General features: G+C 37.9%; 1 protein-coding gene across 4 annotated transcripts in view; it reads right to left on the bottom strand.

Annotated features, from left to right (window-relative positions):
* ITSN1 (intersectin 1) overlaps window positions 1-25,383 on the bottom strand; it is a 149,387-nt gene that overhangs the window by 104,511 nt on the left and 19,493 nt on the right. For all 4 annotated transcript variants that reach the window (XM_076353482.1, XM_076353473.1, XM_076353492.1 and 1 more), the window contains 3 exons: window positions 12,715-12,774; window positions 7,681-7,773; window positions 5,657-5,720 (listed from right to left, as the gene is read on the bottom strand). In XM_076353482.1, coding sequence (XP_076209597.1) covers window positions 5,657-5,720; window positions 7,681-7,773; window positions 12,715-12,742 — 185 coding nt within the window. In that variant the 5' untranslated portion in view covers window positions 12,743-12,774. The remainder of the gene's footprint in view (window positions 1-5,656; window positions 5,721-7,680; window positions 7,774-12,714; window positions 12,775-25,383) is intronic.

The following is a 25,383-nucleotide window of genomic DNA, read 5'->3' as shown; positions in this document are numbered from 1 at the left end:
TTCAAGATGAGAAGTATAGTTACTTCTAGAAAATAGTTAAAAACACAAAGTAGGCTTCTCACATTTTATTACTGAGATTATCGATGTTCTGTTTATTCTGAAGTGCAATGGCTTTCTCTGGACATAAAAATACTAAGAGTTTATTAGCTTCCATCATATCTTTCTGTCCAGTGGGGTGTACATGCCACAAGCCACTATATGCAAACCTGCAAACAGACTGCATGTATGCAGTATGTAGTGCTTTTCCTCCTATACAATGAAATGGGTATAAACCTCAAAAAGACATGTTTGTGTCTCTCTAAAATTTTCTCTACATCAGAAATGTTTGTATCAACTTAAAATTCCTGTAAAAAGCCCAAATTCATTTTGAAGGAATTCATAGTTTAACTATGTCAATTAAGAATATCCACTCTGTCTATTTTTCAACAATAGCATGGAAGTGTCCCACAACATGCTGCAGAATTGCTGCTGCACAAAATCATCACTCAGGCTTACAAGGAACAGTATTACTCAGTACATTTTCATTTTCTTCTTCATACACTTTTTGCAACCAGAACAGTTCATGTAACATCCATTAGTCACCACCTATAAACAGTGATGTTAGATTTGAAGTCTCACTTGGGAGAAATAAATGCTGCAAGTCTTACAAACCCAAAATATTCAAGAGGCAAAAGGTATTTGGAGTGTTAGAATGTCAGAAACTTAATGGCTAAATGTATTTCCTGAAGTGCTCCCTTTTGTGGGTTTTGCACTAGAAAGTAAACCAACATACAGTGAATGAATACCGAGGGTAAGAAAGCCTCATTAGAAAATTACAGAGTATTAAGAACAATGGAAACCAGGAGCAGATAATTAGCTTCATTTAATTGACACTTACAAGCAGACACCACACCTTTTTGAAGGCAACTAATGAGAATTCAAAAATATTCAAGAGGGAAAATGTGTGGGTTTTTTAATGAAAGTTTAGTTCAACACTTGCTTAGCCATTCTTCTGTCAGATGTGCAGTGGAAACAGGCCGTAAAAAAACAGGCTTATACAGCTAGCAAGCTGGGGATGTGCATAGGAACAAAACTAGAGAAATTGATCTGGATAAACCTATTCTAGTAGATTTTTGACTGCACTCCAAGCAGTCAGTGGTCCTCCCGAAGACAACTCCTTCCTCAACATATGGAGAAGTCAGCCAGCTCCATAGTGACCAACTGGCACCAACAACTCAAATAAATAGTCACAATGTTCCTTACATCTTTGCATTTAAGCAAAGTAATTACACAAATTGTATTTATAACAGTCTTACTTGTTCAACCTAAGTGGCTTCTACACCTGCAAATACTTTGATTTATAAAATATAAGCCTTTCTATTACTAAAGCACAGGCAGAGTCCCTCAACGTCTCATATGCATGGCCATGAAAATGCCCTAAGAGTAAATATCACACTGGCACTACTTAGAGAGTGTACTGCTAGAACAGAGTCTTCGCATTCTACATGAGAAAATATTGTCCAGTAATAAGAAACTTTGATGTGCACCAGTCTCATTGCTTTAATTGAACTCCTATTCACATAATCATCAGTAGCCTTTAATTTAACATCTGACCTTCTGTTCAACTCATTTACTCTACATCAATGGCTTTGTTATTTAAATTAACAGCACAAATTTCAGTGAGAAAAATTATGTACACACTACAGAATTTATACATGTTTTTACAGCATGCTAACAAAAATCAGCTTTTGTCTGACAAAATCTTCAGTGCAAAAACAGGACAAATTTCCATTTCTAATTACTGAACCTAGTGTCATGCTGTTAAATTACAGTGCAACTTTTGAATAAACATCACCTTAAATGCAGTGAGTGGCTGACAGTAAACACTACCTAATTGCACTGTTCTGCTTCTAATGAAATTTGGAACAATGTAGTGTGCTTAAATTTGTTTCATCTAAGGTCTGGCCAGAATCACTGCAGAGCAGTAAATGGATTAAACCTTGACTAAATATTTATTGTATTTTATAGAACAGGCCTGTGTTTATAACAGGGAGAGAATGCAGTGGGCTTCATCACAATGCTAGGCTTCAGGTGCTGACAAAATTCTTCCCCTACAGATCTTTTCCTCCTCCTTTCTCTCCTCTTCTCTGCAGAATGCAAAGACAACTTGATTATTTCTGCATTTATGAGGCGCAGAAACTGAGCATGCACAGTTTTTTCCAGCAAATATGCTTATGATTAGCCTACAAAACATCTATCTCCATGAAAATAGCACAGAGTGTTAAAACAAGGAAATCTCCTTGCAGTTCAAAAATCTGGATTTATTTAGCTTTACATTCCCATATTATACAATCCCATATTGCATGTAAAAACTCAGCCATAATGGCAGAAATTCGGTCTTTAGCATCAGTCACTTAATCAATGCATGTATAGTAATAGTTACAACTCACAGAATTGCCACCCATAATCTTTCACTCCCACACTTGGACAGAAATTTAAGAAGGTTGTTGATAGAAACATATGTCAGAAATAGGTAAGTCAACCAATGGCTTTAGTTCGTCCTGAAAAAAATAAATAACTCTAAATGCATGAAAAACAGATGGCATTGATTATTTTAGTTCTCATTTAATTCCAGAGAGACAGGCTACACAGAAGATGCTTTTTGAGGCCACCATTCATGAGGGCATTAAAAGAAAGCCAGATTATTGCCTACTTAAAAACAGTTATCTTCCGAGCTGTTGCAGTCTCAATTCAAAGCCTACTTAGAGGCTTCTTAGTAGATTACCAGCTTGGCAGACTCCAAAGCTTGTAAAGGGTAGAACAGTAAAGAAGTTGTCATGACAGACCATAATAATTCCACTAATTCGCTCCACTGAGGTCCCAGAGACTTCTTTTTTCTTAAATGAATGATAAGTAGAAGGGACACAGGAATTCTCAATGCTAAAAACCATGGAGCTACTATTTTTAAGGAACATGAATTCTGGGAAAGCTTTGATTAATAGCAGAAATCAAAATAAGATATACTCCTTAGAGTCTTAGAAAACAATTACGCCAACTGCAGAATATTCTCAAAGCAGCTCTTCAGGCAGAAGACATTTAACTGGTACTTCAGCTAGCTAGCTAACATTTCTTGAAGTTCTAGTGAAAACTATTTTTTCATAATACAAAAATGGCAATTCAATTTTAATTAAAATTAAAATATAAGACAGCAAAAATCCTTGAACTACTCACTTATGCAAACAAAATTCTCTCACTCATGAGATAATATGTTTGGAAACTCATAGAAATAGAGGGCTTGCTATTTCTGCAGAGAGCTCTGAAGGCAATATGGCCAGGCACTCATTAGGCCAATCCCCCCTGCAGTTCCTTTCCCAGTTGTGTTTTTCTATACAAGAACTTCCATAGTCAACAAAGCAGATGAAACTTTGTATTAGCATAAGCTTGTCTACATACAGCTGTAGGTAATCCTTTATGAAACAAATGCTAGGCTCCTATCCTGCAGACAGATTAATATGATCAACTGTATTCAAAATAAGTAGACTCATTAAGAATGGGAAAACACTTCCAAAACACAACATACATACACTTCCATTTTTCTAGGATCAGAAAATTAATTTCGAGAGTTTTACAAGTTGATCTAACTCAGAATAACAACGTTCCTCCTTAAAGACTGTTGTACCTCCCCTTCTCTCCCTCCAATAATCAAATGCTATCTAAAAAAAAAAATTCCATCTGTTCAGGAAATAAAGAATACTGATAGAAGTTTTATGCAGCTCGTACCTCTCACAGAGATTCTGGGCTTATTACTCCAGAACTCCCCCCTCTATTAAAGTACTCACAGATCTGTATCAATGTTAATAGAGATTTAGATAGACAACATTAGAATATTGCTTTTAACCCACAAAGCAAGTATGCCACTTCGAGATCTTACCCCTGGGAGCTAAGACAAACAATGATTCACATTTTTCAATGCAGTCTTGAGCATATTGTGACATCCTTTGGAGGCTGCAAAGGACTTCTTGCCACTAAACAGTCTAACTTCTATTGTTTCTGTGGGACAGCAGTAATCTGTGGTAGGTTACAAACAAACATTCACTGATAGATCAAAAGAGTTAAATCATTCGAATTGTGGGAAAAGAAGGGGGTTTTCCTTTCTTTTTTTTTTTTTCCCCCTTTTTTTTTTTTCTTTTTAAGGGGTCTTACTACCACCATGCAATTATTTTCCTATTTCGTTATTATAATTCCAACTGGGAATATATACATGTGATCTAGATTTTTACTTAAATATTTACTTCTCTTAATTCAGAGATGATCGAAAAAAGAAGACAGACGTTGAGAAAGGGATGTCTACATGCTTTTTTTATGATTTATAAAGGCAACATGAATAAGTTTTAGTTCAGCTTTATTTAAAAAAAATGGGCAAGTTCAAGTCTTGTCTCTATGACAACTACAGAACTAGTGGAATGATTCTCCCCCCCTCAAGAGGCTGAAAAACTGAGTAATTCAGAGACCAAGAGATTTTTAGTCAGACTATTTACAACTGTTTAGTTTTGTTAACACCTATTTAAAGCTAATGCCTACGGAACGTTTTGGAGAAAGGATGTTGTAAGACAAAACTTCTTTCTTTGTTTAATTAAGAGGCAAGAGAAGTTCCAAAGCAACATTTAAATTTTCACTGAGTCTTTAACAAATAAGATAACCAGACCAGATTTTATATTTGTAAGATGAAGATAATTTGAAAAGAAAATAAGCTATTTATTTAAAAGCCATGAAAATCCAGCCCCTCTTTTAGGCATGCATATTTCCAAAGCAATTGTTTTTCCTGCAAGAAAATAATTCTCCTCTTTCTCCAGTCAGAGCAAGATTCTGCCCTTAGAAGCCCTTACTACAACAAAAAGTTTTTATAACTGCAATAAACTACTCTCTCTTTCAAACAGTTAACAGAGGAAAAGTTAACATTTTTCGAAAGTTATCCATCTCTCTGCTGCTTTTTCCAATCTAGAATGAAAAACAATATTACTTCACTCTGTCTAGCACCAAAATAAGTTTTAGTAGTAATACAATTAATGTAAATTATGAATAATCTATGCAAGTTAGCATGTCCGAGTCTGGAAGGGTCATATAATTTGGAGCAGAAACAATTGCAATGCTGCATGAAGAAACTGGCAGATTGTAGAAATGTTTGTGATGTGTAATATACAGCAATGGAGATCTGTCTAAATTCACCAAGGAATAGTAAAAATTTCAAGCTTTCAAGCTGTATCTCCAACTACAATGGAAATTAGTCTATGCCAGTCTTCATTTTTGCAACAAATTTTGCAAGCCTTGCGTAGGCTCTCCCATTAGAAGATTTTTTAATACTAATTACTGCGCTTAGTGATTGTATTAGTACAGTTTTAATAAAGTTGAAAGCATTTAGTAATTTGAAATGAGGGTTGCAAATTGCCAACTTCAAAAATGCCATTTGTAGAAGGATGGCTACTTCCAATAACTAAACTAGTAACTTAAACGCTCAGCTAAAACATACTACAAAGCACGTTTGCCTTGTAGACTTCTGGAAAACACACTGAACTAAATAGGTGATTTTACACCCCACAATGTGAAATATAGTTACTGTCCAAGCCTGTACCAGTAGACTTCACTCTGTGACATAACTGCAATTCTCCCATATACTCACCATATCTGTGCTAACACCGGTTGAGGTAACCCAGATTGAAAAAAAAAGTTTCTAGCTTGATCACCTATAAAATAAATAGGACATCATTTCAGAAAATGCTAAAAATACTTGTAAGAAGAAAGAGGAAATCATGAGTCAAAAATATCTAAAACAGAAGCAACAGTAAAACCAAAAATACTTAATGCTACACGTACATAACAGAGTATGAGATTTAAACGTACTTTGTCGCTTGCAAACCTACCAGATTATTTCCAACAAGCACATACTGTTTAAGTCTGCAACAGTCAGCACCACATGAAGTCAACTGGGCATAAACATTTAGGGCAATAGGAAACTCATGGTTCACAGTCCCTAATCTGTGTTAATGGCTCTCTTTGCAGGAATCATATGCCTTGTGAGAACAAGAAAATTTTTTCTTCCAGAGAAAGTATGTATCAATATAAACTCTATCTTAGATTTTTTGGAAGTACAATGCCGGTCAGCTAGCACAAACTAAATAAAGTCGTCTTTACCCTGATGAGAACCTGATAAGCCACCATTAAAGAAAGCAATGGTATATTTCGAAGTCATTTTCCAACTATCAATTAAAAGTAAGGATAGCAAAACAATTACAAAAGGATTAGGCATTTGGAAATGTTGTGGTCTGTAAAGGAAAGTTGTAAACAGACTAGAAATAGCACTAAATATCAAAGGAGCTCAATAACAACAGTAGTATTTTTGTACCGTATCTGTCATGTAACAGGAGCAGAAACAATTGAATTGTATACTTGGGGGCATGCATGGCTGTGATGAGACTGCTAAGAATCTGGTTCTGATTTCACACTCTGGAAATCGTCTTGATGGATCAGACAGCAAGAAAAGTAAAACACTTCTATACCTTTCATTTCAATTGAGCATCAGAGTTTAGATAGCCCTAAAGAAAATTAAATGCAACAAAACAAACTAACAAGAAGTAGGCATCCTATTGCCTTTAAAACCAAAGCAAATTAGTGGTGTTCAATGAAAATTTAGTAGGATCAGTGCAATTCCTTTACTTGCAGCTTTGCTTCCCACAACTTAAATCAATTTTGCGATTTAGATTTTTTTCAAGGTCATCCATGCTGATTTCACTAGTTTAAACGATCAGTTTCTGAAACAGATTTCAGTTAAATTGATACATCTTTATTTAAACGGACTTCTTAATCTGTTAGTATGTTAGCATGGTGGGTTGACTCCAGGCAGAAACTAAGCACCCAGCCACTCACTCACTCACTCCCCTCCTCCAGCAGAATGGGGAAGAGAACAGGGAGGGCAAAAGTGAGAAAACTCAGAAAACTCGTTGGTCATGATAAAGGCAGTTTAATAAGTGAAAGAGTAGGAAAAAAAAAACACCCAAGTGATGCAAAGGTAATCACTCACCACCCTCAAGCTCAGTCTCTGAGCAATGGCTACCCTGGAAGACAACAGCCCCCCCCACCCAGTTTTTGCTGAGCATGGTGGTGTGGTAGAGAGTCTTTGCAAACACTGTTCAGCCATAGCCAAAATGTTGATGTGTTATCAATGCTGCTTTAGTCACAAATCCAAAACACAGCACCATACAGACTGCTATGAAGAAAGTTAACTCCATCTCAGCCAGACTCAGTACAGTGAGTTAATTTACCGAGCACATTAAAAGCACTATAAATATTACCAGACATCAGGGTGATTCCACACCCTGAATTCTAACTCTACAGTTTGTAAGTATCAGCTGGCTCTACACAACAGAACTGCTTTACAGAGCCACCGTTATTTTAATCCTATTTACAGAAAAATCAAGTGGCATAAACCAGTTGTATAGCTGGTAAATATCAGAAAAATATCAGAAAATATCAGAAAAGATGGGTTGATGTGGTAAGACATATGAAAAACAGAATATAAAATGAGTAATATCTGTTCAATTTTTTAAATTCTTATGCCCAAATGTCTCCTAGGCAACTCTGTACATATTTAGACTTGTTAGTTAAGATTTACTTAAATGAAATTAGAAGTTAAAACTATTTCATTACCAGTGATAAATCCAGAGGTTGGTTTCAGACTATGGAACTGTTGATCATGTTTAGCTCTCTCCTCCACAGTAATAGCCCAGATATCCAGGTTGCCTAGTTCAAAAGAAATGGAGAAATAAAATTAAGAAACATTATCTAAAAACTACATTATTTTTATTTCTGAGTGTAATTATATCATATCATACTGGACCTCTGAAAACAACATACACACAGAAGCCGTTCATCCAAGGCCTATAGTTGAAAGCTCCATGAATCCTTAAAAAGCCAGTTAAGACTCATGAACTTACCAGAACTGTTACCAAATTAAGATGACTGCTGAGCACTGATTCACTTATCTGGCTCTTAAGTTACAACTAGGCTACTCAAAGTGCAATCAAACTTACAAATGGACTATTAAAAGACAACATCAGCATACCAGAGGATATAGTGCAGAAAGTTCGTAACACTAGATATTTAGGGGTTGGGAGGTCATTTCCCTCTCAGAGCATGCAGCTGAAATGCAATTCAAGTTCTTTTAACTGAAAAGGTATCTCATATAATCAGTTGTGTACCATGTGGTTTTGTACTATTATAAGAGAAGAACTCTCCTTACTTGTCTAGGAAAGGTGTGATTCAACCAGATAGTAAACATTTTTCATGGGCAACAATAGCACAGGAAAGCATGCTCCTCATTCTTCTGAGAATGAGAAAGCCGAGTAAGAACATGTTACACAGACCAGATTCTTTACACCACACTCATAAATTGCAGGTAACTATTTAGTTTATGTTGAGATTTACTACCCTTCTACAATGCCATGCTTCCACAACGCTTTCTCCAGTTCTACCTCCATTTTTGCAGCACCTCCCCTCCTCTCTTTCTCGTCTTGCAGACATTTACTTTCATCCTTCAAATTATTTGTACTCAAAGCAAACATATCTCAGCTTCCACTTGAGACCTCCAATGAAACTCTCTAACACTGTTTCAGGTTTGTCTCAACAATTTCTAACCAGTAAAACATCATGATTTCAACATCCATAGAAGTACATTATACTGGTGCACCTTCCCGTAACACCTACTGTATAGGAATGTAATGATACGAAGGCATCTAAGTTAATGGAATCACTGTTTTATTGAATTAATATTAAAAGATAAAATGTAGACTTGTAGAAAAATAAAGAGGAGATCTAGCATTCACTCTGTCTCAGCACTAAATTCTCAGAGATTAAATTTCAGCTAATAAGGTCCACAAATATTTACAGCAAGAATTTCAAACTGCTTGCAGGCTGAGGCAGAATCAAACTCAGCCGTTATGAAGAACATGAGAATTTCCTGCCCCCTGAAAGTAGATTTTTAAATAGAAGAAATTCATGTGGCAAAATGTACTTTGGAGAGAAAAGGAAATGGACAAGGGGAAGAAAAACATTCCTTTAAATGGTAGATTTCATTAATGAAAGAAAAACTACATTCTTGGTAAAAAAGTATCATCTCAGTTTTAAGTAACCTATGTATTTCTAAGAGCAGACAGGCTAATAATACCTAATTCAAAGAAAGGACGTTTTAAGATTCGTCCAAAACCCCCAGAATTTTAGTAATTAAGCTCACAGAGGCACTGTAAACAGATTTCATAGCTGTTGCTCCCTGTGGGGATGAAACAGGACACTTCTTTGGATATGAACATCCCAAAACACAATAGTTCACGTAAGCAATTATCTCCCCATCTTCTCATGAACTCCTGACAGGAGGAAAGGAATGGTGTTGATTAAGACTTTATGACCAATATGCAGACTAGGCCAACTAGGCTAGACCAACCAGGAGCAGATGAACATCTGCCTGTATTGGAAACATCGCTGCTCCAGCCTAAGAGCCTAAGGCTGGATGTGGTAGCTTAAACAAAGAGGGAGAATGTCTTGCATACAATGTGGAGAGGAAAAAAACAAACCAAAAACCCACAAAACACAAAAAACCTCCAAACCAATATGAAATTTGCAATGAATTGCTGGCTTGCTCTCTCTCAATTTGAGGTATGCATGACTCCAGTACCAAAAAAAAAAAAAAAACCCCAACAAAAAACACCAAACCCCAAAAAACATAACTACAAAAAACCCCAGCTCTTCCTATCCTTCTGCAAAGAAGGCAATAAAACCCAGAACTAAAATCTCTTATGGCATGAGGTAACTAAAAATGCATTCTATTAACTATTTTAAAACAAAATTTGTTGATTTCTTCTCTGGAGTCCCTGTAACTAGAACAACTGATTGTCAGTATTTACTCTTCCAGATGGAGATTTGGTTGGTGTTGAAACAGTAGATCTCCTTTGTGGGATATGAACATCGAAAGAGCCAATGTTAAAACCAAGGAAGCCTAGTAGCCTCTTCAGTCAGAAAAGTATGAATGGCATCTCTGGCATTGCCTCGTTTCCATCTTTTGTTATTTGAGGAAACAATAAGACCTATGGGAGGGCATGAAGCAGGATCTTACCAGACACCAAGACATCATTCATGGCTTCAGATCCTGGATGCCAACACAGAGGTTCTGGGGCTTTGCAATATATTTGGATACAAAGGAGGCTGTCACCAAACCACAAAATTGACTCATAAGCAAGCTATTCTTGAATGCAGCAGCAAGCCCTCTAACCATCTTTTCTTTTACATGGCTTAGCAATCACCTCATCTGCAGAAGTGAACAGTGGGCTCTCATATATGAAATGGGCATTTTCTTCTCCTGGACAAATCGACAGAAGGTCGAGCATACCACATTCTTCCCAACAATTATAAAAATTCTACCATGCCTATTTTTTTTTTTAAATTAGTCATCCTTAAAATGAGCAGCGTTCGGGAATATCAATGAGTCACCCCAATTTAAATAGTGGGTGCTGTGCTCTTTCCATACCCATTTCCCAAGCTGACTTGAAAGATTCTTTAAAAAGAAAGGAAGTGAAATAAAAACCAAAACCATCATTATTGGTATTCACAAGCAGAGGGATACCAGATATTGCACATTTGGAGTGAGGGCTCTCCCAAGATGGAGACTGCGTAAATCTTCTCCTCTGCATCATTTGGTGACTACAGGTAACAGAAAATGTTGCATTCTCAAAAGGATGATGAATTTCCCCATAAAAATTGGAATTTCCTGTACACCATTTGTTTCCTCTTACAACAACCTTAGACTTTTGCTGTCATTCTTCTAAGAAGTAGTATAATGCTACTTGGTAGACTTGGCTCAAGTATGAATATCATAACAAACTTCCCTCACACCACACTAAAAATTAAAGATACTCCAGAAACTACATTAGCCTCATCCTTATTTCAACTTCCTCGTTGTAGAGCAGTCAGATAAGAAAAGTTGTTTGAGAAGAAATAGTGAATTCCTTCCTTCCTAATGCCACGTACTAGAGTTAACAGGATCCTGGACAACGTATGCAAGATCAAATGGTAATATATAAAGTTGAAAAAAGAAAGCTGCTATCCATCTGTAATGCAATGAGAACTCTCTGAAGACGGCAGACGAGAATGCTTTGAAGACAAGATTTTCCATTAAGAACGTATGTACGTGTTTAAATATGGGTGCATGCAAAGCACAGCCCTAACTCTAAACAAAAGGAAATACTTCAGTCTGAACCAGCAGACTTCATTCACATCATGACTTCTCTTAGATTGTGAAAATTAGGATGAAATGAAGTTATTCACAACTTTTTATACGACCTGAAAGGGTATCCTATGTGAAACTGTCCAGTGAGTTTATTTGATCAAAGGTTTTGACAGCCAGTTTCACTCCCAGACTGAGAAAGTCTGGCATCAAACAAGATTTAATTCCAGAGGGCTGGACTTAAAGATAACTGAGGCAATGAATGCAGCTTCCGATTATACGTTTGTTCTAGCTACCACATGCAAAGAGATGCTTCTTCTGTTGTGCTATACGGACTTTTTCAGACTGGCAGAGATTGTATCCAATCAATTGTGTTCAACAAGAACTGGGTTTCTCTAACAACGTATTCTGAATAACATGCGTTCTTCCTGAAGTCTCCCACTGAAACACTAACACTAGATACAAATTTAGTTCCTAGCTGTATCCGATCCCAAAAACTAGACTTCCATATATACTTATATACATGCACACAATTTTTTTTATGTGTATGCATATTTATGTGTATATATGTGTACACAAACATACATACACACACTACAAGCATCATATCTGCATCTCCAGAGAAAAGCCCTTAACAGATGCAACATTTAAGTGGAACCAAACTGGTTACTAGTTCTGAGCACTGAAACTTGAATCTTTGTAATCTTTCTTCAGATCGGTTGCAAAAATGGGCTTAGAAATGTACGTCGTGAATAGCAAAAAGTAAGGTCTCTATTGCAGTACCAGGGCCCTTCCTGGATCTTTCAAAAAGACTAGTTCAAGATGCTATACCTTCCCCTGTTATAAATGGAGAGCTAAAAAAATGCAGCACCTTTGTTCTAATCTAAACATGGATTATGGGACAAAAAGAAAAAGAAATTTGAAGCAATAGCATCTAAAGGCATCTGCTGTACTTTTTAGCAATGAAAAAGTCCAAGAATCCTCAAAGAAAAAGCATATCCACTTCTCAGCCACAACTAGCACTTATACACGTTATACACTTACAACATTTAAATAGCATTTTAGAATTTCCTCTGAAAAAACATGAAAAAAGCTGTCAGGACTGAGTAGGGAAGCTTAAGACAGGCAAATAAAACTGGGTAACTGCAGAATGAGGCTATGCCCTACTGCCAGTGGCTGAGTGGCCTGTATCTGCCCTACAGTTACAAACTGTAGGACTGTATAATGGATCAATGCACAAAAAGGAATATAGCACAGCTTTTCTGTTTGACTCTTCCGAGATATCTCTGCAAAATTTCACATGTATTCTCTAATGGGCCTGCAAAAACATCACAAATCAGATAAACTATCATCTCAGAAAGATACACTATCCATAAACACTGTCCATACAGAACATATTTGGAAAGCAACACATTTATGCAGAATTTTTGCATGTAAGAATAGTTCAGAATACACTATAAACAACTTACCCCCAAAAGGTGTTGGAAACTGAGCCATGGTTCTGTCACTTTTAGCTTGTTAATAGATGCCTGAAAGAGGGGGGGGGGGGGAAAACAACACAACAGATAATCAGTTACAGTATCTTTCATTTTCAATATATTTTCTGTACCACCATACAACCAATTAGTACAGCAAAAATAAAGGCAATGAAGAAGTAGGATCATATAAATACTACATGCAAGAACTGTTACTGACAAGAGAACTACATGTCTCATTTTTTGCACTATCCTATGCATCCATGAGTGCGTTTTCATACGAGCAAACAGCTACAGTTCTGTTTCAAGAATGTCCTCAAAAACAATTTTCATTTATAAATAATCAGTGATGTAATAAAGAACAGAGTTAAGTCAGCCACAACAGACAAGATCTCAGTGACACTGCTCAAGGCTGCATTACTTTACCGGGTATTAGAGCTCTGCTCCTACTTAAGAGCAAAATTGGCTCTATTTCCCACTGTCAAAAACATACAACATTGTCAGCGATCTGTTTTTTATTCCTGACAGAAAAAGTCATGAAATGCACCGTCTTGCTTAGAGTTCCTTTGTTTTAAACAAAGTACCTTAAAAAATGAAACTAGATTTCAAGACTGCTTTACCCCCAAACTAGCCCACAAATTTAATAAGCACATCCGAATGAAAAAAGTGCTAAAGATGACATCGCAAGTAAAAATACATTAGTTGATAGGAGATACTCTTAAGCTAGCACTGCTTGCTTTTCAAATAACAGCTATCTACACAGTCTAGAAACTTAATCTTTAAAGAAAAAGGAAAAACATTTTTCTTACTCCACACAAAGACTGACATGAACTGCCTGAGCCAAGAGGACAATAGCTAGCAACAGAGCCACGAAACAATGAAAAAGCAGCCTCTTGTCCTACTAGATTCCACTCATGTTTTCCAGGCAACAGGAGAAAAGCAAAAGGAAACAGAATCAGAAGGAGAATAATTTAGACTGCTTGAACGGCAGCAGAAATTTATCAATATCACTAAGAAAAGGCATTAACTTGCATCAACAATTTCCTTTTGTCTGAATTTCTTGTTTGCTCCCCTCCCCATCCCCCTTTCACACTTCCCACATACTCTTCTGGCTTCCAACTTGGGAACCTACTATATATACACTCCACAGATGTCACTGCAGAAAAACCCATAGCACTTTTGTAAGCCAGTCTCCCCATCAGTTGTAATTTAGAGAACTATGAAAAAAATACTGACTTTTTTCCTCATAATTTGGCAGAGCAACCAAGCGTGGTACATGACTCAGAAACCTTCTTCCAAATGCCAGGTAACACAGCCGATACTAATTTCATGCACAGCAAGCATCACCACAAAAGTTTAAAATCACATGCATACTGATACAGTGTTTTCAGAATAAGCTATCTTAGTCGTATGGCTCTTTCAAAAGCATTTCTTAAGTGCTAGAAGATCAGCACTTTAATGTTTGCTTATGTTTTCTTATTGTACTCTGTTGCAGGCAACCTCTATTATGCTTCTATTTTTTAAAACTGCAAGCAAACCCTAGCCCTAGGGGGGTCAGGGGGAAGGAATAAGAGAAGAGTTCTCTGAACTTCTACATGTGTACTATTGATTCTTACAGCACAGGCAGTTCTTACACTCCAGTGTTAAAAAGATAACAGGACAGAGACCAGCAGAGCACAGATTCTCTTCTTACTTCAGTTTCCCAGAGTATGCGGAAGGACAGGAGAAGCACTTGTGGCAGCAACGGGAGGACGAGACTTGTAAAGGAGAACTAGAGGGCGGGTTGGGGAGGGGTGGTGGTGGTGTTTGTTTTGTTTGGGGTTTTTTTTGCAAGCTAAGAAACCTTAAATATTGCAAATACTGGGACAGAAAAGTGTATAAAAGGATTGAAAATGTTTAGCCACTTAAGGGAAGATACTCCTCCACAGCTTACCAGTACTCCAAAGGAATTGGTAGTTTATTCCTCCTTTACCTTGGACACATCAGAAAGAGGGGAGGGAGTGGGAAGTCTCAAGACTAGCCCTGTGTTGGATGCCAAAGAAAGCATAAAACCATTCTAAAAGGCTTGTGGAGACGGGGGGGGGGCGGGGGGGGGAAGTTAGCAGTAAGCAGATTAAATAGTGATGGGTAAAATGGAGAAAAGGAACAGAAAGCTATGTTTAAACTTGAGAGACTGAGAAACAAAATAAAACAGACTGCAGACAGACATACAATAGGAAGCAAACAGAGGGAGAGAAAGATCAACATACACCAGTAGGAAAGTAATTTAAGTTTGCTGTTTATTGCCAATGTAACACACAACTTCCATAACCAGAGGTTTCATTTTACATGCCCAAGGTGACACCAGGGGCCCTAACTCTGCAGGAATTAAACTTTGCAACTATGGACAGTCGATTCCAACAGCTCAGGGTTTGTTATATATGAAAATGAAGGTTAAAAGAGATCGGGAATTTCACAGCATTCCAATACTGACTTCATAGTTTTTTGTTTAAGTACCAAAAAGCTGGAGAACCTGCCCTGTGAGGAAACACTGAAGGAGTTAGGTCTTTTCTCCCTGGAGAAGAGAAGGCTCAGAGGGGACCTCATCACAGTAGTCCAGTACTTAAAGGGCAGCTACAAAGAGGACAGAGGCTTTCTCTTCACAAGGAGCCACATGGAGAAGACAAGGGGCAATGGGTACACGTTGCACCATGAGAGGTTTCATCTCAATATAAGAAAGAAATTTTTACAGTGAACAATCAATCACTGGAACAACCTCCCCAAGCGTGTGGTAGAGTCCCCATCACCGGAGGTTTTCAATATGTGATTGGACAGGGTGCTAGATAATCTCATCTAGGCTCCCTCTCCCACGAAAAGGTTGGACCAGACGGCCTTTCGAGGTCCCTTCCAGTCTGGGCTGTTCTATGATTCTATTTTATGGGTTGAAGATCTCTGGGATGGAGACCAGCTATTATATATCCAAAAAGCATCTGACATAGTCATTATATTATAAATTTATCATATATTTGTAAATTATTGTAATGGAAATACAAGCACTGACATTTCAATTTGCAACATTATTTTGAAATAGTAACAAGTTGTTCTAGATCTGCATTCCTCATACCCTAATCTCTACTGGTTCCACAACAGCTTTAACTCCTCTGCCTTCCTTGTTCCTCCCAACACCCCCAGCAAGAAAGAACGCATAGTGGGATAAAACAAGAATTATGCAGGAACCAACTGACCAGAAAGCTGACAGAAAAACAAAATGGGTAAACTGAGCTCTGTGCCATTCTCTTCAGGAAAGCAGTAATCTCCCTCTAACTACTGATACTCATATTTGTAGGAACTTAGATATCTCAGCAATTTTCTGAACTCTAATAAATTCGATTGACATTGACCAATGAGTTCAGAAATTATTCAAGCAGGAAGAAGGAGAGACAATAAGGGGAACCACAACTGTACTGTCATTCAATCATATGCACTGTTTCCTTAGAAAGCCAGCCCCAAACTCTTACCATAAGCAAAATTATGCTAGTAATGAACTGTTAAATAACAGTCCATCAAATAGTTTATTTTCCACAAGAATGAGAAGATGCAACGCATATTTTATACTGCTTTTAGAAAGAACAATAAAGAACATTGAGCTACTCACCTTCACTTGTCCACAAAAAGCTTAAGCCACCACCACACTAAGACTTGAGAAACAGATCCAACATTAAACACTTCCTTCTAACATAAATCACTTAATCTATAAACAACAGAGAGATACACATCTAATCTACACACAATATAAACCACTAAACACTACGATCATTCACAAGTTCTGTACTTCCCAACTCTCCAGAAAAGGCATACACACCAGCTTTCAAGTTCACAGTGCGGTACCCACATCAACCGTACTGCACGCCCCCTCCCCACAAAGGTCTGTGCAGCACCAGAACATGTTTGTGTTCTCAGGTCAGTGAAAGCAGTGTAATGAACAAATGATGTTCCAGTAGATCAATAATTTGCAAACGCACACAAGACCCATTATACACATCTGCTCTCTGTAATTCTTTTCTGCTGAGGATTATTGTACTATGTTGTTACGAGCAGGCAGAAAGGATGCTGGTTGTCAGCATTGTTCCAGTTTCACTCAATATCTTCTGTGTTCAGGGGTTTTAGCTCTCTGTCACTTGGGAGATGGAAAGCCCACAAAGTCTGGGAGCGAACATTTCCAGCAAGGGAAGTGGGGAAAGAGGAGAGTGTTCTCTCTCAAAAATAATGGGGTCAGTAAGACCAGATAAGCCTATGTTTTTCAGTCTGAGGACCAATGCTATTTCTCAGAGCTAAGGAGATGGACAATACTTGGAGGTAGGTTCTCAGCCCTGTCTTCCACTGTGGCAATCCTACTGGAATAAATACAATCCTCCCATCCATGATCTCCCATGGACTTCAGAGCTCAAGGAGGCTTTCCCCATGCCTAAGCATGGGGGATGATGAAATGTCATACTGGCACACGGACATAAAGTGTAGAACAAACATCAGGACCAAGGCATTCAGACAGGCATAACTTTTATATTCTGTACAATTAGAACTTTCAGAATCTACACAGTTATTTTTATATACACAGAGAGTGTTAAAACATACATTTAAAACACAGAGTTAGTGTATGAGAAAAATTTGCTTACACCCAGCTCTGAGCAAGAGAGACAAGGAAATGCCCAGCCATCTCAGCTGTTAGCGCTTTCTCTTCCATCTTATACTATTCTAGATAAGCCCAGAAATATTTTATTTCCCATCCCTCACTCCAAATCATTTACTCTCTTCTCATAAATGAATATTCTATATACAAGTAGTACTCTCTTTTATATATACACAAGAAGTACTCTTAACATTCTGCTCCTCCTTAAACTTAAAGGAGGGCTTTCTAGAGTAAAAGTTATTCATATAAAGGTAAAATTTAAACTTATACAGACACTAACTGCATATGGACATAAGCCCAGATCATATCTAAATTTAAGTACTGATGCCTTATCTAAGTTTTTACCTTGAAAAAGTGATCAGGTTGAAAACAACTACACTAACAACACTTATGCATAAAAGTTAGACATGTATGAAAATTCCTTCCACTGCGTATTATATATGGACTTTAACAATGTGGCTCAAAACTTTATTATGGTTTCTATTTAAAGTTGTCTGTGCTCTTCGAAGGACATGTTTACATAGAAAAGTGCAATAAAGCCAGAGGAGGTATAAATTTAGAGCAATTTAGTTATTTCAGTGCTATGCGTCTTTATATGGACAAGTTTCACAGGAAAAAAATCATATTTTTGTTTTCCTTAAAATGCAGCACAGCATTTCTATTCCTAAATAATCATTCACAAGATAATTTGGGCAGACAATTCAAGAAGTAATTCCTGAGGCAACTTATCAGTCACCTTCCTCCTCCTACAGGAAAAAAAAGAAACAAAACCAACCAGATAAAACCCCCACATCCTTCTCAAGCATTCCAAATTATGACAAAATACCCCCAAGCAGGATGTCACGTGAGAGTATCACAGACTAACAGCAGGTTTTGTTGTTTTCTCATGTTACGTGGGAAAGTCTTTAGACTAGTATTAATAAAAGGACTCAGTTTCAGCAAAGCCTGGTAATTTTAGATAGATGTTGGCAAACAAAACCAGTTTGAGACATTCATGCAAGTTTGATTCTTGCTCTTTGGAGATCAGATCATTAATACGGTTACCAGTTTCAGTCAAATTTTTCAGCCTTTTTGGTCTTTACAGGAGTGACTTCTAACTGTAAAAACCCTCACAAATGTTAACTTCCACTGTTTCTTGTATATTTTGCCAAGCACCCAAATGAGATTAATAAAGCTAGTCACCATTGCAAATGCTTTTCAATTCTGTGGCAATGATCAAACTGCTGAGAAGGTCACTTCTGTATTCATGGTATCTATCTTCTGCTATGGGGAAAGGATAACCTGACCACAAAGGAAGAAAAATCACTATAAACCCACCAAGCAGGCAACAGGTGTAATAGCAAGGCATTCTTTTCTCCACTCTAAGTCAGAAGACAGCTCAAGAGTCTAACAAATAAGAAACTCCTTACTTTCTAAAAACAGGAAAAATGGAGACATTTATCAACCTAGTTTTGACATTTATCAACACCTGTGGTGGAAGCCCCAGACTAACAACACAAATGGTCTTTCTGTTTATAACAAATTTGCAAGCAGTTAAGGACATTGTTTATTTTCTTGCCATGGCATTGTCACTTTATCTCGTTCAGTCATGCAAGCTTTAAGTGTTTTTGTAGGAAAGTCCTCCACAACTACTTCCACAGGAACTACCAGGTTTTCGTCTGTTCTTGCTGAAGTACTACAGCAGGGACACACTGTCCAAAACACACTTTATTACTTCAAGACCTTAGGGTCAAAGTTCAAGAGGATGGTTATGAAGAACATTCTTGGTCATATCAGACCTATACCGCTCAGAAGTTCTCAGACAAGTTTGAGATGCAGGCAACAGACTTTTTTGTCATCCAGGTTAACAGCTGGCTTGCTGTTTTCCACCATTTGTCTTTCATTAAAACAGTACTGAGTTTCCCAGGCTATATTAACTCACACACTTATGGGCGAAGGTATTTCTCATTCTTTAACTGACATCAAACTATTAATAATTATTAATTTAACCTGAGCAAGGTGCTCAGAACTTTAACAAACATACAAAATTATTTCTTTAGAGAGAGTTCAGAGATTAATTTCTTGAAAATTTAGTCCCTTTTTTTCTTCCAATAGATGAGAAGCGATTAGGTAGTTGGTTATTGGCATTAATATCATCCCTTCTGAAGCAAATGAGAATGACAATCCCCATTTCAAAGCTGGGGAAACTATGGCAGGAAAGCATTCTAAATCACAGTAAAAGTTAATAGTGTAACTTGGAACAGAAACCTAATTCAGTCTGATCATGAACCACAAGAACATGTTTTGCACATGGGTATTACAAGCAGCAGAGAAACTAAATTATAAGGTTGGAAATGAGAAGTTAAAGAATTGGGGATCTTCCAGAGTCATTACATTCTGCATCTTCATCCACGTAAGAAATGTTGCTGATGACTACATATTACCAACAGTACTCAAACAGCTCCCAAGCATTACAGTTAAAATGTTTCAGGATAGTATGGGCTATATAACCAAAGCAAAAGTCTTTCCCTTACGGAGTTCCCAGTTTAATCAAATGGAATTAACATTAGGAGGAAAGCAAGCAAAGGCTGCAGTGATAAGATCATTTTGTTGTATAGTCTAGCTAGCACAATTTGAATGGCTGTTTCTAATCTTGTAGTACATACATAGGCTGTTTTTAATCTTGACAGCATTTCACCCAGTAATTCCAGTACTGAGTGAACTGTGACTGAATTACAGTATCTTTTTAAAGAGAAGGCTGGCTTTCATTTTAAAAGATTTAACATGATGGAAAATCCACTGCATCACTCAACTGTTTCTAAAACCCTTATTAAAAAATAAAATAAATATCTTGTTTTATTTTCACTTTAATATTTTTTTACTTCATTCTGAACCCCAGACCTTGTAAAGGATGAATTCATTTCTTATTTTTAGATCAAACTTTTAGGAGTTTCTTAGCACTCACAACTTTCATTTTTTTCTTTTTAGTAGTCTTTACTTACAGAGGTGTAGTAATAAGCTGTTTTCTTTTTTTGTTTGTTTTGGGGGTTTGTTAAAAAGCTTCGTTAACACAATTGCAGTTGGCAAGTTCTGACCCCTCCCCCTTCAAAACAACTTCTGTTACACTAAAAATCTGAAACACAAGAATTACAAGATAGCCTTAACAGTAGCCTGGCATTAACTTCAAGAATGATTCAGTAAGGAGGACAAGGAAAATGAATGGTATCACTGCTAGATGTGAAAGTATTGTGCTCTCTTAGACACTCAAAGTCTATTTTGTTTCACAAACTTGAACTTGAGCAGTGATCTCAACTGCCAGTAAGTAATGGTTTATAGTTATACTGAAGGCTAACAGAATCAGATAAAGCAGATTGGTTCTGCTATTTACATTACATAAAATGAAGGCAGTCATGCTTTATTTCAGAACTGTTAATCTGGCTGTCTCCATGGGTTGAGGATCACTAAGCAATGGCACTTGGAAGATACACTCAGAACAAAAGAGAAAAGTGGCCAAAGCCTGGAGTCCAGCCTTAGCAAAAAGAAAGCAAAGTCTGAGTGCTCTGTAATACCTAAGTGCTAGTTTTATGTTATTTGTGTATTAGTGTACTATTCCAAGAAGAGGCTGATAGTCACATCTCACCTTTAACTTAGCCACTCTTAACTTTTTAACTCTAGCTTTTCAGAGAGTAGAGCACAGTTGTTTTGAAAGCCCTGTGTAGCACTGGATCACTTCTATTTCACTGGGCATCTTTCCCTTACCAGTTTTCTAATCTCTCCAGTCCACATAACAAGTAACCTTGTTTCTTCCTTTACTGCCTCAGCAAGAAATAGCCCAACTACAGAATAATATGATTATGCCTTTTTTTTTTTTGCAGATTAACTCTTTCGTTATTCCTCTATCAACTGTCACAGCACAACTGCTTCCACTCCCCCTTGGGCCACCTCCTATAGCGAGGTGGACACTGCTATATTACTTGCAAGTCAAGAAGGTCATGTAAATATACCAGAGGGTAGCTGATAAATTTCTTCCCCCACTTTCCTACAGATTCCCACTACACAACTCTACGTGAACTCTCCCATGTTTCATCATATTGGTCCAGCATTACTCCAGTGTTCTGCCTTCTCAATGCAACATTTTCATCTATCATTGCTACTTACCTCCACTGCAGCTAAAGCCACCCTAACCGCAAGGATTCCTTTTTCATATCCCTGCATGAGCTCAGAAGTAATAGGGTGGTGGAGATGGTGGACCTGTGAGCTGTGTTTTCAGTCACCGGACTGAAAAGCAAAGAAATTACGGACACAGTTTAGATCTGTGCTCCTCCTTTCTGAGTAGGCCAACATAACTGTCTCTAACATTAGACAGATTGGAATCAAAGGACTCATAACCCAGCTTGATGCTCTTAGAGGAAAGAGGACAGCCAAAGGAATAGGTCAGAGCTATCAAGTCTTTCTTGGACAGCAGTGATGGACTTCTATCCCAAGACTTCATTACTTGTAGGCCTAACCTAATCCCGTGTAGCTATGCTGTGCAAATCCCCATTCTTGTCTGAACTTGATAGCTGATCATTTGAAATGGGGACAATGAAAAAAGGAAAAGAAAAAAAAATACCAGATGTTCTGAGTTCTTTCACTTCACATTCTCCACCTCTGCCCCAAAGCAACAGTTATGCTGGGGGAAGGGTAAGAAGGAAGAAAAAGCCCAGAGTCAGCACAAGCGTAAGCTGAGAGAGTTCAAGATCTGTGTGTCCACTCCCTTTCCCCTCCTCCTAGGCAAAACCATAAGATAAAAAGGTCTAGTAGGGCAGAGATGGGATAAAGTTGGTGATATAAGGAAAAGCACAGATGGCTCTGTTCTCTGAACTACTCCAGTGTAGGTCAGTTTGTCCTTCATAAGCATCTGCTCTTCTGAACTCTTAGAGGAAACGGGATCATCAGTTACATAAATGCAGCAGTATGGCAAAAGCAGTTTGCTATAGCAGATTTCATCAAGCAGATTTTCAAAACAGTGCTTTAATAGGAGGAATTATTCAGCGCCTACCAAGCTTTATCAGCAGTTGTGTCAGACCACATCACTATTGACTGACGTAGCCAACATCTCCCACCCGTATGCCTTCTACTCTGAATCTCTTCAAAGCTCTGTCTTCCTAACTCTTCTGCATGACATTAGGAGCACTTTCAGATCCAAGAACAGACATATATTATGTCATTTAGACAAGTATTTCTGTTATTCGCCTTCCTTCTGGTCACACTTAACCCTGTTGTTCAGACACAGGTTGGTAACAGTCATTCTCTGTGGCTTACTCCTCTATTTTTTTCTTCTAATTAGTCATTGATTTCCTTGAGAATGTCAATTCAAGAACTTTGATCTCAGGGCAAAACTCTCTGAAGGAGACCTCACAAAATACATAAGCATTCCTTGAACCTGCCCTGAACATGAGTAGCATCCCTAAGGGATGGCTAACCTCCCTGCACTTCACCAAAATAAAAGACCCCAAAGCAATGAAGGTGAATGGCAGACTCGCTCATTGTTCTTGTTTTATTAAAAAAAAAAAAAAAATTCATTTCAAAAAGAAATCACTTCTCAGTGAATTGCCCAGCACCACTGAGCAGCATGTTGTGAGAGAAGCCTGTTCTTTGGGGCAAGAACAAAACAGGCATTAAAACAAATCCTGAAAATGAGGATGCTTTCCTAACTTTCTGGAAATTACTTTTTTCTTCCACAACAGAACTTCCCAGTGAAAGGGGTCGCACAAACACTCCGCAGAAGGTTATAGTTCCAGTTGTTGGGGTTATACTGACTAAGCAAGCACTTAACAAAATTCCTAACATTTAATTATGAGGATTCTCATATTCTCCTAAAAACATCTTACTGACCTATAAAGCTACAGATGCAGCACACACCAGGATATTCTCTGCTCTGTGGCACTAACACACAGGTACAGTCCTGACCCCAGCACTGTAAGGCAATTGAATATATCTGTGTACAATGCAGTGATCTAAGTACTGCATTCACCCCAGTTATCTGACCCTTTTGGTTTCATCACAAGCAACACATATAATTTATATGTAATAAAAAGTATATAGCTATAAAAATAATATGTGTAGTACAAGCTTCATATGTGTGTGTATCTACACAGAGCACCACGTCACTTAGCATCAAACAGCAAGGTTAAATCCTTTTTGTTACAAGATGCCCAGGTGCCAGCAGCGGGGGGCTGCAGGGGTGACCTCTCTAAGGCTCCAATGGACCCACAGCAGGGCACAGCTGAGCCCCTCAGCCAAGATGGTGGCGCCTCAGGAAAGTGTAAGAAAGGGCAAAACGCTGCCTGACAGTGAGGGGAAAAGTGTGAGAAACAGCCCTGCGAGCACCAAGGTGAGAGGAGGAGGACGAGGTGCTCCAGGCACCCCAGCAGGGATCCCCTGCAGCCCCTGGAGAGACCATGTTAAAGCAGGTATTGCCCTGCAGCTCATGGAGAGACCACAATGGAGCAGATATCCACACTGCAGCCTATGGAGGACCCAGGCTAGAGCAGGTTTATCCCGAAGGACTGCAGCCTGTGGAACGGACCCACGCTGGACCAGGGGAAAAGCATGCAGAGGAAGAAGCAGCAGAGAGGACCTGTTACGGACTGACCACAGACCCTGCTTCCCAGCCCCCCGTGCTGCCTGGGGCACGGGGGAGGTAGAAGAGTCGGGAACGAAGGAGTGAAGTTGAGCCTGGGATAAAGGAGGGGGAAAGGTCTTGTTTCAATTTGTCTTTGTCTCTCACTATCCAAACCTGTTTTAACTGGTGATAAATTAAATTAATTTTCCCTAAGCCAAGTCTGTTTTGTCGATGACAGTAATTGTTACGTAATCTCCCTGTCTTTATCCCAACCCACGAGCTTTTTCACCCCATCTTCTCCCTCATCCTGTTGAGGAGGGGAGTGAGTGAGCTGCTGGGTGGGCATCTGGCAGCCAGCCAAGGTCAACCCATGACAACATACTAACTTATTTGAAGAAACCAGTATTCCATCTGTAGATGATCCTGACCCTTTAGGAAATATTACAGACTACGTAGGAAATGACATAGAATTAGAAAAAGCATGAACAGACGAAACTGTTCTGACTTATGAAATTATTTTTATATAATATAAATATATATAAATAATGAAAGTATGCATGCACTGACTCATACAAAGATTACCAAATTTTGGCTTCTACTCATTTGGCACACAACATGCTTTAAGAGGACTCGGCCAAAGTTCTCTAAAAACAGTAACACAGTGAATAAATGCTACATTTTAGTCAAGGAAATCGTGACAAATTGTGTTTAAAAAGAGATTAAAGAAGAGGACACAATCTCTTTTCGACTTCAAATAAGAAACATATACGATAAGCAGTACCTGCTATACAGAATACAATTCAATAATCCTCCTCAGTCTCTCTGAAATCAAAGATCACCTAAAGGCAGGCACCTTTAGCAGAATATTTAGAGAACTTCAGTAATAAAACAATACAAATAATAGTTCCGAGGTTAATATAGAGAACATACTTGAGTCTAAAGCAGCTGACATATTGCAAGGAGTTAGTTACTGAAGCTTCATTTCTTTTATGAAGCAGACCATTTTATTTAGTTAGTTTTACTTGTGCTAACATCTGGAACTCTTTTCCATAAGTAGGGTCATCGGTTCTCAGCTTTACAGAAAATTATATACTTCTTTTAAAACCAACCCAATTAAAGCAATGGTATGTAGTTCGATAAAGGAAAAGACACCTTGGGGAAAAAAAAAAATATTCCAAAGATCTACCTGATGTTACCTAAAGATAGTAGTATACCATTTAATACAAATATGCTTCCAGCAGACAATGAAAAGACAAAACGGCACTTTAAATAGCAGCTTTATTGGGAAGAAATGCAAATGTTGAATGAACAGATACTGAAACTTCCTGTGCTATTTTTCACATAGTGATAAGGACAGACCCTTGGGCATTTGTAAAATTAAGGTATTTCCTTACACTAGAAAGGTTGCTTA

Source organism: Aptenodytes patagonicus, chromosome 1, assembly GCF_965638725.1.
Source record: "Aptenodytes patagonicus chromosome 1, bAptPat1.pri.cur, whole genome shotgun sequence".
Classification (NCBI taxonomy): Eukaryota; Metazoa; Chordata; class Aves; order Sphenisciformes; family Spheniscidae; genus Aptenodytes; species Aptenodytes patagonicus.
The sequence above is the reverse complement of the archived record's forward strand: the minus strand, read 5'-3'. Positions and strand labels throughout refer to the sequence as shown.